The 18,513-nt window shown below is 37.7% G+C and overlaps 2 protein-coding genes across 5 annotated transcripts; both read right to left on the bottom strand.

Annotated features, from left to right (window-relative positions):
* Nucleotides 1–2,838: 2,838 nt before the first annotated feature.
* On the bottom strand, nucleotides 2,839–4,176 carry LOC135629354 (protein STAY-GREEN, chloroplastic-like). Of its 4 annotated transcripts, XM_065136588.1 has the most exons (5): nucleotides 4,038–4,176; nucleotides 3,856–3,950; nucleotides 3,588–3,749; nucleotides 3,340–3,507; nucleotides 2,839–3,261 (listed from the first exon to the last, which is right to left on the bottom strand). In XM_065136588.1, exons 2-5 carry the CDS (start codon nucleotides 3,943–3,945, stop codon nucleotides 2,950–2,952), a joined length of 732 nt encoding a protein of 243 aa, XP_064992660.1. In that variant the 5' UTR covers nucleotides 3,946–3,950; nucleotides 4,038–4,176; the 3' UTR covers nucleotides 2,839–2,949. The 4 variants fall into 4 exon arrangements, with proteins under 4 accessions (XP_064992660.1, XP_064992659.1, XP_064992658.1 ...); XM_065136587.1 differs by having other exon boundaries at nucleotides 2,839–3,252; nucleotides 3,856–4,141; XM_065136586.1 differs by having other exon boundaries at nucleotides 3,340–3,501; nucleotides 3,856–4,138.
* Nucleotides 4,177–4,589: 413 nt separating this feature from the next.
* LOC135629379 (lon protease homolog 2, peroxisomal-like) lies at nucleotides 4,590–18,513 on the bottom strand. Its single transcript, XM_065136647.1, has 17 exons — nucleotides 18,338–18,513; nucleotides 17,932–18,041; nucleotides 17,732–17,843; nucleotides 16,371–16,540; nucleotides 14,826–14,917; nucleotides 14,207–14,386; nucleotides 13,944–14,027; nucleotides 13,741–13,868; nucleotides 12,127–12,328; nucleotides 11,813–12,019; nucleotides 9,809–9,939; nucleotides 9,162–9,375; nucleotides 7,361–7,666; nucleotides 7,060–7,254; nucleotides 5,677–5,922; nucleotides 5,389–5,490; nucleotides 4,590–4,981 (listed from the first exon to the last, which is right to left on the bottom strand). The coding sequence occupies exons 1-17, from the start codon at nucleotides 18,442–18,444 to the stop codon at nucleotides 4,898–4,900; spliced, it is 2,670 nt and encodes an 889-aa protein (XP_064992719.1). The 5' UTR covers nucleotides 18,445–18,513; the 3' UTR covers nucleotides 4,590–4,897.

Below are 18,513 nucleotides of genomic sequence, written 5' to 3'. Positions count from 1 at the left end.
CGTCTTTTCGACCTTTTTCTCATTTTGGATCATATCTTTATCTTTTCCTTTTTGCGTTTTGCTTTTTTGTGTTTGGTGTTAAGTCGCGGTTGACTGATTGCAAAGTTGGAAAGCTTCCGACTGTCGACAGATATCATTCTTATCACAAAAGTATCATCACCTCTATAAACAAAATATATATATCATTTTTATTGTCAAATAAAAATAATTATTTTATTTTTAAAATTTAATGGATAACAATAAGGGATAATTTGATTGATCGACTATTAATATGGCCCATAAGATTCGCGAGGAATTCTTCGTTTTGGACGATTAGCTTGTATATACGATTTTATCCTTTCGAAACATGTGAACTTATCAGATAGAATATCAATTATTTTTTTTATTTATGTATGTGGTTTCAAAATAAAATATAAAAAATAAATCTGATTGCTCATAGTATATTGCATTACAATGTGATATGTGTCGGTGAAGTAATAACTTTAATGCATGACCCTCATGCGAGTAATGTGGCATGACATCGGGAAGGGTATTAGAATTATCAATCAATTATGAAGAAAATGTGGTCCTTCAAATCTGTAATAAAATGTGGCCGTAAGAAATTAATGTTCGTATTTATTGAATGATTTCCAAGTTCGGATCTCAAAAATTAATGATGCACTTCCAGATTGAATGGATGGGGAAATTGGTAGAGATTCTTGTCATCAAAGCTGCTCAAATTAATGGCATGTGAAGCATATGCTTTCCATGTAGAAATAGTATCAGCCAGGTTGGCAATTTATAGATATATATGATAGATATGATGATGGACATGTTACTACTACTACTACTAGACAAATCTTCTCTCCTAAGTTCCGAGATCTATCCTCATAAATAAATATTCTCAAAATAAAGATCATCCAAAGAGAACTAATATGAAGTGTTGGAATACGTGTAGGCATTTTATCCTAGTCAAAAGGCTCATTATAATCCTTAACAAGGATAAAGATTTTGGATTAACCTTATTCTCACTAAATAAATATATCTATCATTCTTCTTTTTCTTGATCCTAGAAAAAAAATATTATCTTGTTGTCGAGATCTGTTCGGAGAGGCTTAAGATAGCTTTCGATGGGATGTCTTATGTTGGTGAACAAATATGACGTGGCTGGTAAGTCAGCATGGCTCGGTCCACGGGTCGATATCGGGAGTTTTCTGTCGGCTGTGTTGGACACCGAGGTAGGCTGGGCCATTGCGACGGGCTGTGTTGGCAACTCACCTTCATTCGCTGGATGGCAATTCCCAAGTTGAGGCGCTCGTGGTTCGGGGGTGATCGCTTGCTTGTAAAAATGGCCTTCGTCTGGTGGTTCCCAACTTTGGCTCCTCCGATAAGTAAGTCAGGGTTCAATTATTTTCTTTTTTCTCCCCCCCCACAAGTCGGATGTTGGTCATGGGCTTTTATACTATTATACGAGGGTTGATTGCACACGAGTTCCGTGTGACTCATGATTTTCAAGAGTTAAGACGGTACTTCTAACCGGTCGCCATCTCGGGATGCATGGAGCGGCGTCAGACGGCACCGCCTCGGGTTCTCGGGACAGGACATATCGAACAACATCTCGGAACGAATTCTGACTAGGCGTATGGGGGTGTTCCCCTTGCTGATTCTCGGGTTGGCATGGTGGTACGCGGGTCGAACAATGCGGATTCTAACCTGGCATGTGGCATCGATTGTGACGTATCTTGGATTCAAAATATACCTTATCACCTTATAAATATTTAGTATCCCTTGGAAAATGATTTATCTTTCACCTAAATCTTGTGATTTTGATGAAAGCTATCTACATTCCACTTTCCCCCAAAGATAATAAATGATTTTAAGATCCCCGTCCGCTAGACTCGCTAGTATACAAAAGACTTGACAAGAGTAAGGACGGTGACATGGAAGCTTGCTTACTATAGCTCTTGGAATCGAATTCTTTGTTTGAAAACTCTTATGGATTGTCTCATCACTTATGCATCATGACTCGTTAAACTAATAGGTTTTATCTTCTTTCTTTGTGTGTTTTTCTGTCATTCTCATGTTGACTCTTATCTTCCATATATTCTATCAACGTTTCTTTGCCATTAGCTATTGGCAACTTGTCTAATCTAAACTTTATTTGTAGTTTTCTTCTCTCATTAGCTTAGTTAAAAGAGGGTCATGACTTGATAATTCCTTTTGGGTCTTTTAGAATATGGTAGTTTAAAATAATCATATTGATTGTCGCTATCATTATTGTCGTATCTATATTGAGTCTCGTTGAATTCTGCTGATACGTTAGCTTGGATCGATTGATTTGGACACTGAGCTTAGATTTGATTTATTAAAATAAAAAATAAGGAAGTGGAGACGTGCGTTAGAACGGAGGAGTAAATTTTATCGATTTTGATTCAAATTTTATATATCCAAATTTTATGTGAAAAATCTTTGAAACAAAGCTCTACAATCTTAATGGTATCGATCTATAATTTATCCTCTTTGAAATACCTTTTTACCATATCTTTTTGGTGAGACTTAAAATTTTTCTATCATCAAATTCATCTATTTATGATGATAATGATATATTATTGTTGAGTCAAGATCAGTAAAAGTTTGAAATAAATTATGATCCTATAGTTCTTTTTATTGGATTTTTTACGTAAAAATTTGGTGTCTCATTTTGTGATTGATTTATTATTCTACTGTTTACGCTATTCTGGTTAATATTTATTTTTAATAATAAATTAATATTTTGACGAGAATGAAAAAAAATATATTATAATAATTTTTCCGAACACGTAATATGGTGTAATGATTGTGATGAAGGAGAACTCGAAATAAGAAAGATGAATGAAACGCGATAAATGAATAGGTTTCGTCCCATCCAAAGAATAAGGACGCAATTTGCACTCCGTTCGCAAGCGTTCTGCACGAGCCAACCTTGCCTTGTTACTGCTGCGGTCGGCCGGCAGATTCCCGGCGTTCCTCTTGGAAGTCATGCGGCCAGGGGATCAAACTCTGCAGAGGGAAGCAGCAGTCGCATTCCGCCTTGCACCGTCGCGGCCGGTCTGTCGGGAACGGCGGCTGTGCCTCCCCGGCCTTGCTCCTCCCGGCCGAGGCCGCGTCCCGGAGCGGCCCCCAGCACTCCACCCGGTTGAACTCGGGAAGGTTGGAGTGGAAGTAGACCCACACCATTGCCTCCTCCAGCTCCGGGTAGTCGTTGAACAGCGCCTCGTCGCCATGAACGAACGCCTTCAGTACCTTGCCACCGCCATTCCGTCGTCAGGGACGTCGGAGGAATTAGCATGAATGAGCGGATGCGTGCGTATGCATACATACCACTGGGAGTTCATCGCAGAAGATGTAGTAACGGAGGCTGGCGACGAGGTCGAGGAGGAAATGGCCGCCACTGATGTGGCAATGGACGTGGAGGGACATCTTTCCTTGGACCTTGTTCCACTCGGCCACCACCTCGTCCCTCTGCAGTCGGTTGCACCAGCCCTGCAGCTGCTCGAGATCAGGAACAGGGGAGATAAGCGTGCCCTTCGTCAGAGCCGTTCACGTTACGTAAAGCTTGACGATGGTACCTGAGCGCGGTTGATGGTGTGGGAGATGGCGAGGGTGAGCTTGGAGGTGAGATCGCTGTGGGTGAGAGTGTAGGCCCTGGGGAGCTTCGCCTTGTCCACCCCCAAGAAGAGCACCTTCAGCTTGGAAGCCTCGAATATGGCCGGCCCAAACAGCCTCGCAGCCTAAGCGCAAGTACCAGTATGCAGCACATGAGATCTATCGATCGATCGATCGATCGAACGAACAAAAGTAATGTCTGCTTCGTATCTCGATGATCTTAGAACGTACCGGAACCATGGAGACCATGGAGAGACTTCCTCTTCTCCGCCTGCTGAAGACGAACAAGGGACTTCCTCGCTGAACAGGCAGCGGAAGCATAGCAGCTGCGAAAGCCATGACAACACAGAGTAGAAGGAAGAGTTAGAGCAGAGCTGAAACGAAATGGCCTTGGCACTCTGTTTCCCTCGTACTTCAACTTCCAAGGGATTTGGATGGACAAGTGCGTCCTCTCGCCGTAAGGTTGCCAACGGGGAGAAGTAGGTGACCTGTTCCGAGTTTGGTGTGTAAGCAAGGGAGAGCAAAGGCAGGAGGAGAAGGAAGCGTGTGGGAATCGTGATGGCTTGGGAGTCGATCCTCCCTTGGAGTAGCTCTCTATCTTCTTTGTCTTCTTGTTGAGTCCCACGAAGACGAAGATTAGCCACCGCGCTGCTATAACACGTAAGCGGTAGGCACAGCCATGGAAGAACACAGGAGATATTTTCAGCTGCACGTAGATAGTCGGTCATATTTTCTTATTTATTCTCTTAAATTCTAATTTTTTGTTTTTTTATAAAAATAAATCGAAAATATTTCATTGTATCCATATAAAACTTCTAATTTACACTAATATATTAGAAAAACACATTAATAAGCTTATATATATGTATATATATATATATATATATATATATATAATAATAATAATAATAATAATAATAATAATAATAATAATAATAATAATAATAATAAAAGAGCCCCTCGTATAAAAGAACCGTGAAAGCTATCGTCCCTGTCCCCAGTAAAGACATTTACAGGTGAGTTTGAAGTAGGTGGCTTGGACATGACACAGTAATACAGAAAGGACGGATAATTAATTTTTGATTGCTTGTTGGATCCCCAAAGGGGGATTTTGAGTTTCGTGGGGCCCCGAGGAGACAAAGGGTCCAAGCTACACAAGCATTAGGAATCGCAAGTGAAGGTCTGAGACTGCAGCTCCGTAGTGGGGGGGGGGTGGGGGGGAGGATGGGAGAGAAGAGACGGATCCATCATCTTCAACTGCTGCTTCACAATGCTATAGCTTGGACTGTGGTTTCCAGGGACATCCACCTTCAAATGCTTGCTCCAGCACGTCCTCGATGCGCTTCACAAGTAATATCTGCAACCACCGACAGCACGAATCGTTATGCAAAGTTGCAGTCTGACTCTACCGGATGACCAAACTGCTTTAGACCAAAGAAATTATGCTGAACATAAGTATGTGAAATTAAAGTTTCTTCCCAAAAGAAATAATGAAGAATTAACTCAATGGCCGAGAAGAACATGAGTTCAAAAGAAAATCATTAGTTACTAAGAGGGAAAGATAAGCATGTGAAGCATATATTTCACATGAAGTAAGTTGTGTGAAATATATCAAACACAAGAAAAATGTAATCTCACAAAAGAAACCCACTGCTTGTCATAAAATTTAAGATATAGAAAATCAAAGGATGATATCCAATCCGCACAATGTAGCATCAGAGAAGGTTAGGCACAAGACAACCGTTTGAATGCAAGTGTAATTACCTCCATGCCAGCAAGAATCGCTGATGGAACCTCAGCTAAGTCCTTCAAATTTCTCTCGGGCAATATAACTCGTCTGATACCATATCGATGTGCCGCCAGTACCTTAATTCAGAAATATGATATCAATATATTTTCCATAAATAAGCTCATGCTAAGAGAAGTCAATTTTTCATTTACCAACAAGGAAAATAATGAAAGTTAGAAAAGAAGGATTTTTTTTACTTCCTTTTGGTGAGTGTTCCAAATAGAAGGAAAAAAAGAGGGGCATATAGACATTGTAACACCTACCTTATCCTTGATACCGCCCACAGGTAATACAAGGCCTCTGAGTGTCATCTCCCCTGTCATTGCAGTATCTGCTCTAACTTTCTTTTGACTAAACAGTGAGACTAAGGATGTCACAAGAGTTACTCCTGCTGATGGTCCATCTTTTGGCACAGCACCAGCGGGAAAATGTATATGAATATCTCGGTTCTCAAGCAAATTGATTTCGCCGGCTGCTGACAATTTGAGATCTGCGGTTCTTGCCCTCACCTGTTCATGTAGAAAACAAGATATTATCTATATGGTCTTAGATGCCTACTACAATCCTTTTTTATCTACTCATGTGCACGGATTTCGGGAATGGAATGTCATAAAGGATTATGACGTCTCATTCCACCATTCGAAAATGTCAAGTTTGGTGTAGCACAAATGTACTGAGCAGAAGACATGTTTCTCTCTTGACTTAATAGCACCTTGATGATTGAACCACATGCTGAACCATCGGATGGTTTAAAGAAATATAAGTTAGCGCTAACCTATGTTCTGTATCCTAGCATAAATAGAAGCGTATCAATGCTTATCTACAGTGACAGTGCCATGTTCCATCCCATAGCACAGGTTACCCAAAGGAGACAAGAAGAAAGAAACTAAACAATAAAAAACCAGGAAGTTCCTCGGAAGAAAAAGGTATACAAGAAAATAACTTTGCTTGCTCTTAGGTACCATGCCCGGAGTTCAGGTTCGATGTTATACTCAGTTTGACAAATGCTAATTCTCTGGTGTATGTACACACCTAGTTCTATTGGGCATATTCCTCAAGCATACCAATCAAAATCTCATTATCAATGAAAACATAAAATAAAACAAATGAATACCAGTACTATGCTACATGGTTCTCCAATGGTCCTTGGTCGGTATTTAAAATCTTGGCTGTGGTAGAACCAATAAAGATAACTTAATTTGAAAAACCTTGAAGCCTGTTGCAATTCTCATAAAGCTCTATATTACTCCTTATGCATCATAACTTTGATATTGAGATGCACGGGGGAGTTAAAGTGCATTTTACTTGACAATTTAATAGCAATTTGCATAAAATGGTCCTGACAAGAATCTAAGGATGACATAATGGTAGTTCAATTTAAAAAAGATAAATGACAAGTAAAAAAACTCTATGAATTTTATTTTCAGGATACATAAGATTGGCTGAAGGATCAGACTAAAAGAATCTATATAAATAATATATCTAGGATACACTAATGCACAAGACCATAAGAACCAAGTGATCGAGCAAGAAAAGAAGTTCACAGAACTAAAAATCAGATGAGAGTTCAAGACATGAAAATTTTGCCAAGAAGATCAGCACCCAATATGAGAAGTGGTAAACAAATCAAAACAAAGGAAAATTACCCATGTGAGAGCTATTTGTGCTGATTCTTTAATAACATCCCCAAGTTGTCCTGTAAGATGCAAATCACCTTTCCCCACCATCGTTGTGGCTTCAACAAATTGAACCTCTCCACCAAAGGATGTCCAGACTAGCCCCACTGATACTCCAGGAGATGCTACACGGTCTGCAGTTTCTCTGTCATCAAATCTAGGGGGCTGCAATTTTTAGATAGACTATAGTTTAGTAAAGTCTTTTTGACAAGTTTAACTATAGTAAAAATAATTATAGAAAGTTCCATCAAATTAAGATATAAATGACTACCCCAAGCACTTTCTCCAGCATAGCCTCGTCTACAACCAGCGTCAAAGGACTTGCGAAAGCATTTGATATGTCCTGCCTGTTGATACTCATAGGAATAACTTCCATTTCAATGTCCGAACCATCAGCAAGTCTTGTGTCCAGCAAGGATGTTGTCATTGGGTGCACATCTTTGCTAAGTTGAACCACACAATCTTTTTGCTCAGCAAGTTTGACAGCAGCTGCCCGAGCAAGGGCAGCTAGATTCCTTTCAAGATTACGCACACCAGCTTCTCTAGTATACCTCTGAATTATTAATTTCACCATGCCCTACTCAAAGTCATCAAAATCAACTTAATCAGTGACAAGAAATTGCTTATGGAAAAACTTAATTGCCAACATGGACAACCACTCTATGCATACAAACGATGCCTAGAGTCAGCCATTGGTAAAGAATAATAAATCATGATCAACAAGATGGCATGTGAAAGAAAAGGAATCATAATTGCCATCACTAACATCAAATCTTAGCAAACATATATATTTAAGAAAATATCTTCATAACTCTAAACAACGCTAGATAAGGAAGACAACCAAGAGTACATAGCAGAAAAGGCTGGCTGCATAAACATAGCCACTATTGATTAGGACATTCGGTAACTTAGTGTATCACAGAAACAAAGATATTTGACTCTGTGTGTATTGTTAAACTCCAATATATAGGAAAACAGACAGAAAGCACAAATGACTCGCCAAAACCTCATGCTTGGTTCAATGAAAATTCCAAATGTAATCAAGAATAAGTTGTTTCTTAACAAATCCATTCAAAAACACTTCCACTTTTAGCTTATCTGAGCCTGGAAGCCCCAAGATTTAAAAACTTTTAACATGGTTTTAACTGAATCCATGAAACATCAGGCTAAGCAAGAAACAAGGACATATAATCTTTAGTAATTAGTGTTCACCCACAAAAAAGCAGACAAATACATTAGTTAATTCAATCAGCTGATAGCAGGGCAAATGCCTGAGAATTGTCAGGATTAGGTAACTTTCCTATAATGGCTGTGAATATTCATGCATTTCAGTTACATTTGCCTAATCTTGACAGAAGAGATAAAACACAACAGATCTTGACACCACAGAAGCTATTCCTTTGGAATAAACTCACACCAGTATGATCTGTGTCAGGCACATGTAATCCCTAAAAGAAAGTCCTGTTGTACTACTTTGAAAAACTTGATGAAGATGGTTTTAGCAATTACACTTGGATCTGAGAGTGTAACAGAAAGGAAGCAGAAATTTATAAGCACTAAGGCATTTGTCAGAACTCCATCCATCAGTTGGTCTAAATTCCATTTCCAAAGAAAATATACAAATGGTCACAAACAGATCCAAAACAATCTGAAGGCTGGCACTGGCACCTAATTAGACTAGCCAGTAAGGTGACTTACAGTTCCTACTGCCATTGGTCATAAAGAAATAAAGCTCCAACACATCTGGACTTGGATGCTATTTCACCTTTTACATATTTTCTTCACTGAAAAAATTCAACCATTAAACTTGCAATAAAATATTGAGCAGAAATTTGCACTACTAATATTTTGTAATGCATTGCTGAAAAAAAATCATCATGTTAAAAAGAACCACTGCTTATATGCATGTATATATATATACATATATGTATATATACATACATTAATATATATACATACATTATACATATACATATATATATATATATATAATATCTTGCAAATGAAAGCATTTCAGCAGCTGATGAAGATTGTTTCATATATATTGAAAATGATATTCGATAGAATGGTACCTCAGGAATTTGTAGAAACTCGGAGCTTAATCCATGCTGTTCCAACACTCGTGGTATAAGATGCTTCATGGCTATCTTCAGCTTTTCTTCAGGTGTATATCCAGGAAGCTCAATGACTTCCATTCGGTCTAATAGTGGTGGAGGAATAGGTTGAACTCTATTTGCAGTTGCAACAAAAATTACCTTTGATAGATCAAAGGGAACATTCAAATAACTAGAATGAAAGTTAAGGAATTCAAATAAATTAAGAAATAAGGTACTTAACATATATTAAGTCCAAACTCCAAAGATAAATTCCCTATAAGTAGCAGTCACCAACTTTATCAATCTACCTCCAACCTTGTCAAACATTATGGTCACACTTAATGGGAAGTATTCAGAAACAAGTATTGAATTGCAGGAAAATACCAAAATAATTTACATCATATGAAAAACGAAAACCAACCATGAGAAACAAGAACCAAAGAGAGATTTCATAATGGGACTGTCCATTAATAAATAATGAAGCAAAACAATGCATCTTGAATCAAACACTTCCAAGAACTAGATTTATGGATAGCTAACCATATTGAGAATGTGCATATGTAAAACTTGAGACTCATATGGTTTAAATTTAGTAACAACTATAAATCCATAATTGAGGATACTGATCATTGAAAGTTTTGTTCTGCTCTGGATCAAGAACTTCCAATAACGCTGATGCTGGATCTCCACGGACATCAGAACCTGTCTTGTCAATTTCATCAAGCAGCATAACTGGATTGCTAACAGCCACTCTCTGCAGTAATAAGCAAAAGAGAGGTGTATCATGCATGTCAACTGAAACAACATCCAAATGAGTAACGAAACAAGCGATCACCATCAACATCCATACATGTTAACTAAAAGTCTAAAATGAAGAAAAAACATTAGGTTCAATCTATAGAACATTTCAGAATTACAACATTAAGTAGAAGTAACTTTCTTATGAAGTGCAAAGTGCCAATGACTACTTAATTTGCAAAGTAATATGGATCTTGCTCTGCGGAAGGTCAAATGCAAAATAATCTATACAAGGCACCAGGAGCAGGTTGACATTTGATGACTCACAGAGAGCCTCCAGGTTTAGAGTTGCAATCAATGTTGTCACAGGGCACATACCATGGCTTCCCTTTGATGTTCTTTGAAACCTTTTTACCAAGATAATGAAATTCTTACTTTTAGATGAATTTATTTGTCCTAAAAGAAAACCCCAACAATTCCTCAGCTGACAAACTTCATGTCATCATAGCATGTTTCTAAAGTTCTTAGTGAATAATTAACACAGTCAGTGTACTTCATCTAGGCACAAAATGGAGATTGGAACAAACTTAGCATATACAGAGTACAACATTCTTCACTTTGAAATCAGAATAATCTTCCAAGATTTTAGCAGATGATATGGCCAAATCACCAAAAACAAAAAGAAAATTAAAAATTAGTACTCTGGGTTTTCATCTTCCTACAGTGTTCGACAATCTTCATTGTTCGTTTGTTCATGAAAAAAGTTATAACAATTTCACATGGAACAGATAGTGTCCAACTTTAAAATCTTAGAACATAAAGCATCACAAGTCATAAATTCCAAATGGTAAAAAAAAAAATTTTGCTGCAAATGAGCTTTGTGGAGAGCAATACCACTAGTCAAACAAAGAGCTACTCAATATGTTTTGAAGGATTCTATGATTGCATATATGTAAGCAAAAGTTGATCAGCTGAAAATCTTCATGAAAATTAATATAGAACTAAAACAAAGAAGATGGATAATACTTGTAGGTTCATATTTAAAAAATTAACTCAGGACAGATTAAAAAAATCAATCAGACTGGTAAATATTGGTTGAAGTCATCGGATTAATACGTATGGAATGGTATTCACTAGTCCAACCAGGAACCAGCATCCAGACTGAACAATTACCCCAGTCTGGTTCAGAACTGATAAAAAAAAAATCTGGGCAACTGTTGATAGATGAATTGTCAATAGCTATTGACTGCCAAGGCTCCTCCCCCTCCTCTCCTCTTCTTTCTCACTTACTCTTTGGTCCACGCCAACCATATTGAGGGCATACCATGTGTCAGTAGATGGACTCATATTGGTCCAGATAGGGATCAGTAGGGGTCTTAGATCAAAATTTGAAAACTTACTCAAGACTACACTCATAGGCCATGCTATATAAAAAAGTAAGCTTCTAAACAAGAAAATAGATTTAAGGCAAAGAGAAGTGACAAGTTAAAAACAAGGTCTGCTGTACCGGATCGGACCGCCCGGTACGGGCGGTATGTACCGGTCCGATAGGCCAGCGGTACGCGGACCGCCCTGTACCGTACCGACACTGTTGCACTGTAGCAGTGCACTGTAGTACTGTTACAGTGCTCGGTACACCTGAGTGTACCGAGCGGTATACCGTACCGTACCGATACCGAGCCCGGGTCGAAACGCCGGTACGATATGGTACGGTACGACAGACCTTGGTTAAAAAATCAAAAGATTGAATCCAGTGAATCTGGCACCTGATGGAAGAGTGAAGTGATTTTCTTTGACAAGTAACCTCAACAAGGAGAAAATTTGAAGAGATGAAAAGGAAGATAACTACACCAAGGAATATCAACCAGTAGGAATTTCCTAGAGCAAACCTTCAATCCATCAATAAGACGTCCTGGCATGCTCCCAACATATGTCCTTCGATGACCTCTGATATCAGCCTCGTCCTTGACACCACCTAGAGAAATCCGCACAAATTTTCTGTTGAGAGCTTTTGCAATTGATGATGCCAATGAAGTCTTTCCAACTCCAGGTGGACCAACAAAACAAAGCACAGGACCTCGGGCATCTGGTTTAAGCTGCAATTAAGTGCATTTGCATCAGTGGTTAAAAATCTATGTAGATACATTATCATCAAGAACAAAACACAAAAAAGGAAATCACAAGATAAAGATAGAGATTTAACCTTTCGAACAGCTAGATATTCGATGATCCGTTGCTTAACTTTGACCAACCCATAGTGATCTTGATCCAGACTCTCTTGGGCAGCTTTAAGATCAAGTTCAGGTTCTTCACTGACTTTCTGCCAAGGTAGATCGGCAAGAAGTTCCAAGTAGCCACGTGAACTGCTATATCCAGGCTGCTGAGGTTGCATCTTTCTCAGACGCCTGCAAGCAAAACCTTAAGGTTAATCTCCCACAAGGTAGTTTGGCGGAACAAGTGGCATTTGTATCTGGAAAGAAATTATGGCATTTGAATGAAGCTAGTTAGTGATCAGTTGTGACAGAGCTGTTTAGTACTGTGTTTGTTGAGGCTTTTCTTGTTGGAACATACTAACCAAATATAATTTGTCAGAAGAGAAACAATTAAAATTTTTCTAGCATTTACTCTACACTTACAAGACTAAATGTGGTAATCATAGCTTAAGTGACAAATAGGTCAATTGAAGAATAATGATTAATGGCATTATGAAATTCCCAATCAGCAGATATACTGATCATCTGGAATCTTATATATGAATGAACCTCAATGATCCCTTGCTTCCATCCTCACTTCGCAACCACCGCAAAGGAAAGAAGAAAAGAAAAAAAATGTGCAACCAACTAATTTCTTGATATGAAAAAAATCACACACACTGATAAGAAATATATTTACTTGCAACATGGTAAGACAAAATACAAAAGGTTTTCTTCCTAATGTCAAGAGACAGATGACAATTGGAGTGGGATTTTTCTATTTCCTCAATTTTGTCATCCAACTTCAGTGGTTCCTTTCAAGAAAACAAATGGTGAGGAGAAGATATAATCAAATCATCATTTCTAGTTGAAGCACCTTGTTATCCATTAATTTTAGTTACAACTCCCTCTTTTTTACCTAAGCATAATTTCTCTTGAATCTCCAAATCTCTACTTTCACTCTCATTTAGTTTTGATTAAAATGCATACCTTCTATTAGTGAGTTATTTGGCACATGTTCAGAAGCACACAAACCCAGTTTGTTTAGAACCGATAAACCGTTGTACATGGATAAACAGAGCTATCCATGGGCGAGGAAAGAGTCCATGGCCAAGAATGATTTTTAAAATCTAATGTATGAAGTTCATGAACTATTCTGAAAGGCTACAATTATAATTTGTCCTCTGGTAGAAGTAATGATTTATCTATGATAGCATGCTTCTGAAGAATTATTAAAAGAATTAAACATAACAAAAAGAAAGACCATAATACAGAAGAGATTTATAAGTGAAGGCACTTATTAGAAGATATCATGTTAATGTGGCCCAAAATGCAATAGAAAATGGATGAGTTCCTAGAAATGGTGAAGATGAAGAAAATTTTATCAGCACTCAGCCATCAGAAGTCTTCAAACCAATATGCAGGTGAAAAGAAATTATTTCAGCGGCCGTCAGACTCCAGTCATAAGCCAGATTTCACTTCAAAACAAATTCTACGACAGTAAATATAGGCTCACATGCATACATGAGATACAATTGAGACAGTCTTGACATGGCCTGACTAAATAAAGAACCCAGCTCATATTAAGTATGAAGTACTAACCATTGCAAAAGACAAAAACACACCTCAATTCTCTTTGAGCATGCTTCCATATATTAGGAGGCATTCCTGCACTTTGCATCTTTCTCTCCAAAGCGGCCACATCATCCTCATCATCATCATTATCACCAAGTTCTTCTTTTATGGCTCTCATCTATAGAAGATTCAGTTGTGAGATAATATATCAAGGAACAGGATACCCAAAAGCTTGGAATCTGAAGAAACAAACCTGCTGTCTGAGAAGAAATTCCTTCTGTGACTTCGATAACTGACCCTCAACCTTCTGAGTTATCTTTTCTGCCACACGAATTGACTGTTCATCGAAAATGTAGATGTTAAGCTTATAGAATATCCACTTGTCCAGTCATCAAATGACAAATGTTTATAACTTGGAAAGATCTACATAGTTAACTCCTTTAACATACCAAATTCTGTGGAATTATATTCAGATGATGAGAAATATGATAAAAAACAAACAACACCAAACTTGACCTGCAAGTGCCTGTCCACTAGTTCAGTTGCCTTTGAGAGTCGAACTTTTAGATCAACTGAATCCAGCATTGATAACTGCTCCTCAAAGCTTATCTCAAAGCTAGCAACAAATATATCTGCCAACCTATGTACAGGAACTGTCTCAAGAAGAGCTTTTGTCCTACCAACAGTTTTCTGCTTCTGCAACAATACAAAAAAGTGTGAAAGATCATACCTACACTACCAGAATGTCTTCAAATAAAGTTAAACAAAAATCCAACGGTATGTAATTTACTTAAATAAAACCAGATGATTGTAGAGTATAAAAGTAAAACATAATTTTTTTCAATATCTTTCCAATAATAAAAGCAAGACCATGGAGCATGATAATAATATTATAATTACCATTAGCAGAGAATCATGAAAAGATGTGTGACAAACCAAAACTAGAACTCCAAGTTACATAATATTATCCTTTTATATGAAACTGAAGGATAACAGAAAAAGAAGATGGCCCAGATTGCAGTTAATATCCGCAAACTATTTCACCTTGCACAACTGGTTTAAGCTTCAATTACAAATGCATTATAGATTATCACATGATAATATGCAATGTATCCTTCAGAATAAAAATTTGTACCTGCTCAAGAACAGCAATTAGCTCCATGGCAGTAGCTTTAAATTGGCGAGATAGTAAAATAAGATCTGGATCTTGCTCTGCTAGCTCCAGCTCTAAGTAGGAAAGCGAACATTAAAATAGTTTAATAACTCATACCATCAAAGTCACAATAAGGACTTTTGACAAAGACATTTGTGTGGAATCCGCATAAGGTTTACTTCTGAGCATGCACTTGTAGATAACGGATCTCAAAGATATAGCCCATACAGTTGAAAAAGAATACAGTAAATTATATCCCTTTCAAACCAACATCAGCGAAAGTCACCAACCAAGAATGCACAAATTTGGACCCATATCCAACTGTTCAATTAGGATCCAGGACAAACCAGAAAGTATTAGAAACCAAAAACGTCCACCTCTGGTTTCATCAAAGTTGGGTGCAGTTGTTGTTGGAACACATTATGGACAGACATTCTGTAATCAAAAGATCCACTTTCTAATATTACAATGATAGGTTGTACTTGCCATTGAAACTGTCTGTCATCATGTTACCAGTCACTAACATGTTTTACTAATCAAAAGATCAGCTTTCTAATATTACAATGATATGTTGTACTTTCCATTGAAAATGTCCATTGTCACTAACAGTCACCAAATAGCATGACCCTCATCTTGAGAAAGAAGAAAAGAAGACAATGCCAATGGATTTCCTTACAATTTAAACTGCATCTTATGTATATAAAACAATACCAAGTTTTAATCAATGAAAAAGAAGGACCCAAGATGGACTTAGAACATAGTGAACTGTAGCATGGGAAACAGTAATTAAAAGGGCCTTAGGGAACAAAATATTAAACAAGGGCATCAGGAATATAAATTATGATCATAATCTTATAAGTTATAACTATATCTTCAAAAGTGAGACTTGGCATTCTTTTCTTTCAGATTGTCTTCTCTATTGTAGTCCAGGAGATACGCAAGTCCTGGAGCTGATTTCAGCCTCCAACTCCAATGCGAGCTTTCTTTTTTAATATAGATTTTTTTTAGCAAGACAGTGTAGTTTAAGCCTACTTTATTCAGGTCGCAGCATCAGAAACAAAAGCAAACTTATCATGTCACATGATAGACAAAAGCCTCATGGTCAACATAAATTCACCACCAAAGCTCTGTAAGCAGCCACATGTCAATTATCCAAACCAATATTAGAAAATAGAACTAATATGGCCACAGAAAACACCTTAGCTCTAGGCTTTTGTTTTGCCAACAACAATAACAATAACAACACAATGCAAGATCCAATCTATACACAAATGATTGGGCCCATGTAACTTGTTAGAAAGAAAAGGCAGCGATAATATGGTGAACGAGTCTACATAAAGGACAATGAAAGCATTACATTCATTTAATCATCATTTACAAGCACTAAAACTCTCAGTTTCAAAAAAAAAATCCAACACAGGAAGAAATTTTATCTTTACAACAAAAAGAGTGGCATATATAAAATAAAAATTGAAAAAAATAACCAACAATGAATCTACTAGATAACTGAATGATAGAGCATCTTACCAGCTTTTGTCAAATCGAGTCGGTTGACACGTGCAACATAATATGTTCCTCTTGCACTGAGTTCCTGAACATTGAACCGGCACAAGCCTTCAAGGACAACAATATAGGTAACCCTCCCACTTGGTTTTTCGACTCCTCGAGAGAGGTGCAGAGCTCTAGCAGCAACTCCCCTGGAAATCGAAGTCTGATGAATGAGATTTTACAACCAAAATACAAAACCTGATAATGGAATTTTATAGACAACATAGAAAATCTAATAATGAGATTTAATAACCAACACTGAAATCCAATAAGAACATGTACAAAGAAAATAAGTTAATAATAGTTTGTTTGCCATTGGTACAATGCAAGGGCCTAAAATATATTTCCCTAATAATTACATTTCACAAATCACACTAAATTGTTTGGAAATTTTCTCTATTATCAGACAACCGAGTCAAAACTGATAAAAATCTCACATTTTATAATTACTTTGTGTAGGAAAGATGATTATTCATTTGAACAAAAGCAATGTATTCTTTTCCTATGCTTGGGACAGGTTTGGAAGGATATAAGCATGCTCACGATGGTTGCAAAACTGACAAAGTGTGGCAGGAAGAAGTCCATATAGCCGAACCAAATAGTTGGGAAATAAGGTCCCATTGGTGTTTCATGCATAACAGAAGAGACATTAAATGCCCATGTTGCCTCAGAATAATTAAATTCGGCCATGACAACTGAAAAGGCCCAAAATCAGATCCACTTAAGCATGTAGTTGACGACTCTCTAAACAAGCTGTAACTGTGTAACAAGTGACTAAAATTTGAATTTCAAAAATCTCAGTCACAATCTCAGATTGTTGCCAGCCAAGTGATGCACCTTTGTTTTTCCCATTTCTATATTTTCCTTTATTGCATTTTCCTTAACTACAGGATCTAAATTGGAAAAACCAAAAGAAAGCAACACTTAACTATCACTATACCATCATGTCGATTGGACTCAACATATCTTTGCTTTGCTTAACTATCATACCTGGCCCCTCTCATTCTTCATTCTGGAATTGTTAATAAAATTTGAATACGAAATACATCTTTTAAAGATCTAGTTAGACCACCATCCTTACTAATATAAAATCGAATAAATGCAAAGAGGACCCTTTCTATCTCTCCATCCACCCAATTTCAATGTCAATGGCTTATATAGGTTTCTAAAAGAAATAAAGCAGTAACCACCAAATCAAAGTAATCTCAGCTGACAAGATCCAACCATTTTAGAAGCTAACCAATGAGCAACCATATATATTCTCAGGCTACAACAGAATTTTTCCACTGCGATTTAATCAGAAAAAAAAAACAATAGAAATGAACATTTCTAATACCCACCTGTTGTGCCAGTGAATAACTTCCTGTGGGTTCTTTGCATCCTGCTTCTGAGAATCTCCCACTACATCTGCTACTCCTTTCAGACCTCGTCCCGAAGAATCACTACCCATACCTACAGATAGCCAGACACAAGATTAAAAAAAAAAATCATTTTTTGGTCACAGTATCCACTGAAAAGTAAAATTGCAAAACCGAATCACCTGGAGCGATCATCGACCCTACACCTGTAGCCTCAGTGTCCCTAACTGGAAGCACGCCAATCAAACCCTTCTCTTCCTTCTGCCATAATTCTTGCTCCACCAGCTTCACACTGCAACAAAACATATTAGCACCACAATTACATAAATCGAACCTATCCCACACATGTAATTGTCAACTGGAGCTTCCGAAGCACACCAATCGTAACAAATTCCCCAATTTTATCAACCCTAAAGCAATACTTATAACTGACGTCTGTTAACCTAATCGCGTAGTTTTCTTGATACAAAAGAGTCTTTCTCAAGAAAATCGTATAAATGATCAGTGGAGTTCCACGAAATTTAAGCTTTCGGAGAACAAAAAAAGCAGAGATCGATGGAAGTAATAGATGGAAACGCCGGGGATTACCTGCTCGGCGAAGTGCAGCGGATTCGGATGATGGCACCAGGCAACAGGACCTGGTTCCGGAAGGGCAGGATCGCCAGCCGGCTGGGGAGCTCCACCGGTTCCGCCATCGCCCAAGAAGAGAGAGAGAGAGAGATGAGGTCAGCGCCTTGTGGTCGGCTCCAACGGGATCGGTTCCC

The sequence above is a fragment of the Musa acuminata genome, chromosome BXJ3-1, assembly GCF_036884655.1.
Source record: "Musa acuminata AAA Group cultivar baxijiao chromosome BXJ3-1, Cavendish_Baxijiao_AAA, whole genome shotgun sequence".
NCBI classification, from domain to species: Eukaryota; Viridiplantae; Streptophyta; class Magnoliopsida; order Zingiberales; family Musaceae; genus Musa; species Musa acuminata.
The sequence above is the reverse complement of the archived record's forward strand: the minus strand, read 5'-3'. Positions and strand labels throughout refer to the sequence as shown.